The 8,253-nt window shown below is 41.7% G+C and overlaps 1 protein-coding gene across 4 annotated transcripts in view; it reads left to right on the top strand.

The window, feature by feature from the left end:
• The window catches only part of Sarnp (SAP domain containing ribonucleoprotein), a 63,077-nt gene that overhangs the window by 49,404 nt on the left and 5,420 nt on the right, over positions 1 to 8,253 (top strand). Inside the window, exons 11-12 of one of the 4 annotated variants that reach the window (XM_029542287.1) lie at positions 3,084 to 3,173; positions 3,759 to 4,246. In XM_029542287.1, coding sequence (XP_029398147.1) covers positions 3,084 to 3,173; positions 3,759 to 3,869 — 201 coding nt within the window. In that variant the 3' untranslated portion in view covers positions 3,870 to 4,246. Of the gene's footprint in view, positions 1 to 3,083; positions 3,174 to 3,758; positions 4,247 to 8,253 lie in introns of those variants that run through there. The other 3 variants (XM_021204261.2, XM_029542285.1, XM_029542286.1) reach the window with 3 other exon arrangements.

The raw sequence follows: 8,253 nt of genomic DNA, 5'->3' as shown, positions 1-8,253 counted from the left end.
ACTCAGAGATACTGTGTATGACACCAAGCACATAGAGACACTCAGATTAGTATTTTTGGTCAAGAACAAGATCTTTTTTTTTTCCTTAGAACCTGCTTGCCATTTTTACTAGTTAAGTAGTTTGATGAATAACCCTACTATAGATTTGGTTTTGGTTATAAAGAAAAGGCTTACAAAAACTAGGTGGGTAATGGTTTATTCTGATAATGCCCAATGATTAAGTTGTTTGTGTAGAGTTCATCCCTGTCTCACAGCCCCTAAGAAACGTTATCAGTACTTACTAGGAAAAAAAAGTTATATCAAAGGGAAGAAAATAAAGTGAAAGAGTCTAAGGTCTAGTGCTCACCCTGGCTATATGAAGAGATGGGCTAAATTGAGTGAGCACAGAATGCTGGATAGCTGCCCTGACTTTGCCTAGAGAAGTGGTTGCTATGATCACAGGGTCAAAGGCAATTTTTCTTGGTTGGGACTCAAGAATGAAGTATTGGAACATCCCTGTGCATCTGTAGGTCTCTTGATTATCTTTGCTTGGTCTCTGGTTTTATAATACTCAGAGACATAGTATGCCTATAGAATATGAATTCTTGGGATTTAAACAAAAATAGTTAAAAGTCTAACCTAGAAGAATCTCACAGAAGCACATTCAAAAATGAAAACAAAAAACCTGGCATGTTGACTCAGGCCTTTGATCCCAGCAAGAGGAACTCTGAGTTGGAGATAGCTGGGTTTATGTAGGAAGTTCCAGGACAGGTAGGGATACATAAAAAGACCCTGTCTCAAACAAACTAAAGGACTGTACCATCTGCTTTCTCCAGCACTTTTATGGAGAACTAGCATATACTCAGGCAAGGACCTAAACACAGCTTAGTTATTTATCCTATTTTGTTATTTCCTTTTACCGTCTTCCCTAATTATGCCCAGTCAGTTGCCCAGCAGCTGAAGCCTCAGCACCCCTGCCCCAGCTGCTGAGGGTTAGGTGTCGTGCCCACCTTACTCACTGCAGTCTGGCTCTCTAAAACAGCTCCCTCCCACTCAGTGTAAGCTGAAATCGTCTCCTACCCAGTTACTAGGTAGACAGGATTTCACAACTGCTTGAAAAGTACCCAGAGCCTCTGGCACATGACTCTACTTGCCTCCTGTCTTTTGGGTGCAAGAGAAATAGCTCAGTGCTTACAAGCACACTGGCCGCTCTTCCAGAGGCACAGATTCAGACGTACATGCGGTTTACAACCAAGTGTAGCTCTGGTTCCAGAAGATCCAACACCTTCTTCAGGTTAGGCACACATATGACGATAGACATGTTCAGGGAAAATACATAAAATAATCTTTAGAATTTTTTTTTTTAAGTTTCATGTTATTTAGAACTTTCTGTGACTTTACTGGACAGTTCAAGCAAGACCTTGACTTGCTTAGCAAATTCCTCAAATATAGTTCTGACCCCATTCTCCTTTTCTTCCTTCCTTGGTATACATATTGGAACTTGTGAGCAGGGGACAAGTAGTTCAGTTATCTTTTACCCCAACTTATTTTCTGAAGGAACCACTCAGTGGAATGTTTTTCTCTGTGCATTGCCAGCATTTCTTGAGTAAAAATTAGTTTTACATAATCTTTCTTTTACGTTTTTTTAAAAGCTTATTTTATTTAATTGTCTGTGGGCTCACATGTATATAGAGGCCAGAGGTCAACTTCAGGTGTTGAATAACCTGAATAGGTGCCAGTTTCTATCTGTCCTTGTCTGTCTGTCCCTCCATCTCTCTCACAGGACAACTTGGAAGAATCAGTTCTTTCCTACTATGAGTGTACCAGGAATCATTCTTAAGTAGCCAGGTGTGCAAGGGCTTTTCTCAGTTAGGCCTCTGCTGACTACACTGTGTTTTCAGAGGAGTCTTTCATTGTCCTGCATGGAGCTTGCTGAGTAGATTCGGGGGACTTGGGGCCAGTGAGCCCTAGAGATCTATCTTCTTGTCTCTTTCAACTCAGTGTTGGGATTACACACAGTTTCTTACCCAATTCTTATGTGCTGGGTGCCAGGATTGAACTTATGTCCTTACATATGTACAGCAAATACTTCACTGTGACTTAGCCATCTTAGACTTTCAGTTTTTGAGACAATGTCTTGCTATGTCGCTCATAGTGGCCAGGAACTCACTATAACACAGTCTTCCTGATTCTCCTAAATGCTGGTATTAGACCCACTACTATTCATCAGCATGCCAGATCTTTTCACTGGACTTAGAGGTAATAAGGCCCTACTTAAAATAAAAGTTTCTAGTTGTTCTCAGTATTATATCTTAACTGTATTTGACTCCTATTACTGTAAGAAAACACTTGAGGCTGAGTAACCTGATAAAGAAACTTGCTTAGCTCAGTGTTTTAGAGGCTGAGAGTCCAAACAGCAACATGGGTCGCACATCTTCCTGGTTGCCTTACATCATGGCTGAAATGTTTCTGGAGGGGGAAAATCACATTTCCAAACAGGAGGTAAAAACATGGCTAAGAGGGAGTGAAAACATGGCTAAGAGGTACATTAGGTTTTTTTCCCTTGAATAATTTATTTTCACAAAAATCAACTTAGAGTTCTGTAAGAACCACCTTAATCCTTTCTGAGCTGATACCACCCCTGACCTAGGCAGCTCCTGTTATGTCCAACCTCTTAAAGGTCTCACTACTTCCTGCCACTGTCGTATTTCTAGTCCCAGATTTAGAACACACGAGTCCTTGGGGCCAAAGTGCAAGTAAACCATATTACTAGGTGGTTTGCTTTATTTTTGTTTTTGTTTCTTTCTGTTTCTTCAAGACAGGGTTTTTCTGTGTACCTCTGGCTGTCTTGAACTTGCTTTGTAGACCAGGCTGCCCTCAAACTCACAGAGATCCGCCTGCTTTTTTCTCCCCAGTGCTGGGACTAAATGTGTCATACCCAGGTGGTTATTATTTATTTTCTTTTCTGTCTTTCGCATTTGTGTGATCCTCGACTCTTGATATAAGATTCGCTTGCATATTGTAACCAATAAATTACATTTTTATTCTTGTAAACTTGTAAATAGAGTCTAACTTGATTTGCTGTTGTCTTTATCCATTGACAGTCTGAGGATGATGAGAAGCTGAAGAAACGGAAGGAGAGATTTGGGATTGTGACAAGTTCAGCTGGAACTGGAACCACAGAGGATACAGAGGTGAACTATATTTAGAATGCTTCATAGAGCTAGTAATAAAATCAAACAACAACAAAAAACCTAAGAGTTGTATGTGTAAGCACACATAGATGCACACCCATGCCCTTGAGTGTCAAGGCTTCTGTGTGGAGGTCAGAGGACAAAAGGACAACTCTGGAGAGTCATTCTTTTTTTCTTTTTTTTTTGGAGACAGGGTTTCTCTGTGTAGCTCTGGCTGTCCTGGAACTCACTTTGTAGACCAGGCTGGCCTCGAACTCAGAAATCCGCCTGCCTCTGCCTCCTGAGTGCTGGGATTAAAGGCGTGCACCACCATGCCTGGCTGGAGAGTCATTCTTGATTATGTGTCCTGGAGATTGAGCTCAGGTTGTCCAGCCTGCTTGGCTAATTCTTCTACCTGTTCTCTTCTTTCCCTGGTCCTCCATAGAGCTCTTAAAAGAAGACAAAGAAAATTACATTGAGAGGGAAGGCAAAAGTACCTCTTATTTCCATAGCCTACTTTTCCCCTTATTAATGTAATGTCTTTAATAATCCTTTAAGAATTTTATACAGTGTGTATTGATCATATTCACCACCTGTTCCTTCCAGATCTACTCACTGCCCACCTCTTTACAAAAACCCACAGTCATTCATTTACTCATAAGTACCAGGACTAGTGGATGGACTCGGCATCCACTGGAGCCTTACGGGAACCTGTAAAGAAAACCGGCTCTTCCCCCAGACTATCACCTCTTAGGACCTCTTCAGTTAGGGGGGAGCGCTTGGACTTCTTCCTCCTCCATGCTGGAATGTTTACTAGTTTGACTTTGTGCAGGTCTTGTGTGGGGAGCCATAACTGCTGTGTGAGTGATGTCAAAAAGACACTGTTCTCCAACCTCTCATTCTTACTGACTTTCTACCCCCTCTTACGCATAGTCCCTGAGCTTCATGGACATTCCATCCAGATGCCATTTGTGGCTGAGTACTCCTCAGACACTTCCTCTCTGCACTTTGATCAGTTGTGAGTTTACTACCATCCATTATACAGAAACCCTCACTGTGATGAGGTCTAAAGGCCAAACTAATCTATAGGTAGGTTAGGGTTAGGAGAGAGAGGGATTTGAAGGTAATGTGATACTATGTTCATTTAGTGGAAGAATAGTAGTAGGTTCATTCCTGAGGTCTGTGAGTGCTCCAATCATGGGTTTTTGGTCAGATTTACAGTACTAGGTATGAACTGGTAATGTACATACTGTTGGGGTGGGCTTAAATCCAATCCATGGGCTCTTAACCACTCTTTAGCCAAACTTCTTGCTTGGGTACTTAAGTAGGCTAGGCATAGGCTGCCAAATACAAGTCTAATGTTTTTGTTTATTTTTGTTACAGTTTTTTCATGTAGTATGTTTTGATCATATTCTTTTCCCTCTCCCAACTCCTCCCAGATTCTCCCCAACTCCCTACTATCCATGTTGTAAGTCCTTTCTCAAACAAACAAAAATTTAAATATAATCAATAAAATGAAAAATATCAACCATCCAACCAACAAACCAAAAGACTCCCGTGTAGTCTGTGTTGTGTTGGCTACCTGTTGTTGGTCGTGGAGTTGTCTTGGAGTGTGCTTGATATACCTAGAGGCAGTCCATGGGAGAAAACTCAGTTTTCCCTTCCCAACTGGTATCAGTTGCAGATAGCTTCTTTTATTTGGAAAGATGGGTTGGAGTGAGACAGGGTTTCTCTGTGTAGCCCTGGCTGTCCTGGACTCACTTTGTAGACCAGGCTGGCCTCAAATTCAGAGATCTACCTATCTCTCCTCCTAACTACTGGAATTAAAGGCATATACCACCACTGTCTGACTGACATTGTAACTTCATTACAACATTTCTTCCTCCAAACTCTCCCATACACTCCATCCCTGCTCTCTATCAAATTCATGACCTCTTTTTTCACTAAAAACGGCTGCCAGTTTGCCACTGGACAACCAATTGACATGATGTGCTCTTCCCTGGGAAAGACCACCTCTCCCAACCCCAGCTCTCCCAGTTGCCTACGGGTTCTTTGCTTTCCCCTGCCCACTTCAGCATGTCCACTGGTGTCCTTGTTCAGCCCAGGATTGGGCATCTGTGTTGGTGAGACTAGTTTAGTTTTTTTCAAACAAGGTTATCTTTGTCAGGGTTTCTATTCCTGTACAAACATCATGACCAAGAAGCAGTTTGGGGAGGAAAGGGTTTATTTGGCTTACATTTCCATACTGCTGTTGATCACTAAAGGATGCAGGACTGGAACTCAAGCAGGTCAGGGAGCAGGAACTGATGCAGAGGCCATGGAGGGATGTTCTTTACTGGCTTGCTTCCCNTGGCTTGCTCAGCCTGCTTTCTTAAAGAATCCAAGACTACCAGCCCAGAGATGGTCCCACCCACAAGAGGCCTCTCCCCCTTGATTACTAATTGAGGAAATGCCCCACAGCTGGATCTCATGTAGGCATTTCCCCAACTAAAGCTCCTTTTTCTGTGATAACTCCAGCTGTGTCAAGTTGACACAAAGCTAGCCAGTACAAAGGTCTTCACTGTCATCCAGTCTGGCTTTGAACTTGAAGCAGTCCTCCTGCCTCAGTGCCCTACGTGCTAGGATTACAGTTGTGTTCCATCATGTTCGGCAGCTTTGGTTTTGATTTATAGTGTGTATGTTAAATTCCTATGGAGGCCAGAGCTAGAGTTAATGGTGATTGTGAGCCACCTGATGTGGGTGCTGGGAACCAAGCATGGGTCTTCTGTAAGAGCAACAAATGCTTTTAACTGTTAAGAGTCTCGTTGTGTAGCTCCTGTGTAGACCAATCTAACATTGACCTTGCAGAGATTCTCCTCATCTGGAGAGAGTGTTTTAAAGATGAATGTTTTTAGGGCTGGAGAGATGGCTCAGTGGTTAAGAGCACTGACTGTTCTTCCAAAGGTTCTGAGTTCAAATCCCAGCAACCACATGGTGGCTCACAACCATCTTTAATGAGATCTGACACCCTCTTCTGGGGTGTCTAAAGACAGCTATAGTGTACTTACATATAATAAATAAATATTTAAAAAAAAATGATGAATGTTTTTACTCCAAATCTTGGAAGTGTTTTTGGTTTTGTTTCATGTGCTTCCCTTGCCCCACTGTATGTGGTATCTCTGTGTGCAGACAGATGTGCATGTAGAACATAAAGGTTATACGTAAACATTGACTGCCTTCATTTTTTTCTTTTTCTTTTTTAAAAAACTGTCTCACTGAACCAGTAGCTCACTAGTGGCTTGGGCTGGCTAGGTAGTGAGCTCCAGGAGTCTGCCTGTCTCCCTTACCTTGTGATCGTTACAGACAGGTGGCAATCTGCTCAGCCTATATGCGGGTCCTGATGGTTGTTTGTGCAATAGCATTTTACCATTTGAACCATCTTGCTATTTCCTAAAGTTTCTTTATAAGTAAGCATATATATATATATATATATATATATATGCCATGAAGATTATAGCTCAAGGGCTGGAGAGAGAGCTCAGCAGTTAAGAACACCTCTTTTTACAGAGGACCTGTGTCCAGTTCCCATCATGTACATGGCACATAACATGTATGCAGACAAAACAGTCATGTACATAAAATAAATCTTTAAAAATTAAGGTCAGTGTATACTTTTCACTAGGAAAAAAAAAGTAAAAAAAAAAACTTAGACTTTGTGCTATTGAAATAAAATACTATCTATAGGTAATACCTGCTTACTTGCTGATTTAGCAAGATGTACTTACTTCTGATTAGAATTATCAAGCCAGGCGTGTTGGCACACGCCTTTAATCCCAGCACTTGGGAGGCAGAGGCAGAGGCAGGCGGATTTCTGAAGTTCGAGGCCAGCCTGGTCTACAAAGTGAGTTCCAGGACAGTCAAGGCTATACAGAGAAACCTTGTCTCGAAAAAACAAAAAAAAAAAAAAAAAAAATGTTATCTCCTTACATGTAAGCTTTTATTAAGCCAGGTATTTCACTAAGTGGGTACATTGCCGTCTGCAGGTTAGAGGGTGATAGAAAAATGGCTTTGGTTGGAAGTCATGGTCTATAAGAGAACAGTAGCTTCTGAAGCTAGTGCACTTGACATGGACCGAAGGATTTGAAGTCTATTCTGCCTTAAAACAAAGAAACAAAGGAAAGGGGGGAGAAAAGGAAGGAAGAAAAGGAAGAAATCTGTACTAAACCTGCAGAGTGTGAGTTGACTCCAGAACAATGCCTGTGTTCTGGGCAGTAGTTGAAAGTGAAGGACACAAGTGCTTTTTCCTTGGCCACACTTGGTGGATTGTGTGCCATTTTCCAGTACTCCCTTCTTTAAGAGATCCTTTCATAATACATAACTTCTGAGCCTCGTTGTAATGATCTACTAGTGACCCTGGCAATTGAGTAAGCATCTAAAAGTAATTAGAGTATCAGTTGTGTTTAGAGGCATATATAGCACTTCATGGGAGCTGCTAAATAATAAATGAATACCTGAGGGAATTCAGACATGAGGGAGAAGGCTTGATGTGAGAGAGAGAGAGAGAGAGAGAGAGAGAGAGAGAGAGAGAGAGATCCACACCCTTCCTCTTCCAACTTCTCTTGGCATTGAAGTATTGAAGTGTTAGCCTCTCTGTGGATGGTATTGTTTAACCCTTTGTGCTCTGAAATCTCCCATCTTCCTGCTGATTGTAAAGAACTCTACATTTTTCTGCCACACTTTGCTTCACTCCCTTAACATGCTTTCCTCCTCACCCTTTGTGTGTTTAACTTTATGCTATATGTGTGTGTGCTTAACCTTACGTATATGTGTGTGTTTAACCTTACGTATATGTGTGGGTGCATTTAACCTTATGCTATATGTGTGGGTGTGCTTAACCTATGTATATGTGTGGGTGTGTTTAACCTTATGCTATATGTGTGGGTGTGTTTAACCCTGTGTATATGTGTGGGTGTGTTTAACCTTATGTATATGTGTGGGTGTGTTTAACCTTATGTATATGTGTGGGTGTGTTTAACCCTGTGTATATGTGTGGGTGTGTTTAACCTTATGCTATATGTGTGGGTGTGTTTAACCCTGTGTATATGTGTGGGTGTGTTTAACC

Source organism: Mus pahari, chromosome 9 (genome assembly GCF_900095145.1).
Source record: "Mus pahari chromosome 9, PAHARI_EIJ_v1.1, whole genome shotgun sequence".
Taxonomy (NCBI): Eukaryota; Metazoa; Chordata; class Mammalia; order Rodentia; family Muridae; genus Mus; species Mus pahari.
This window is presented reverse-complemented; position numbering and strand designations above follow the sequence as displayed.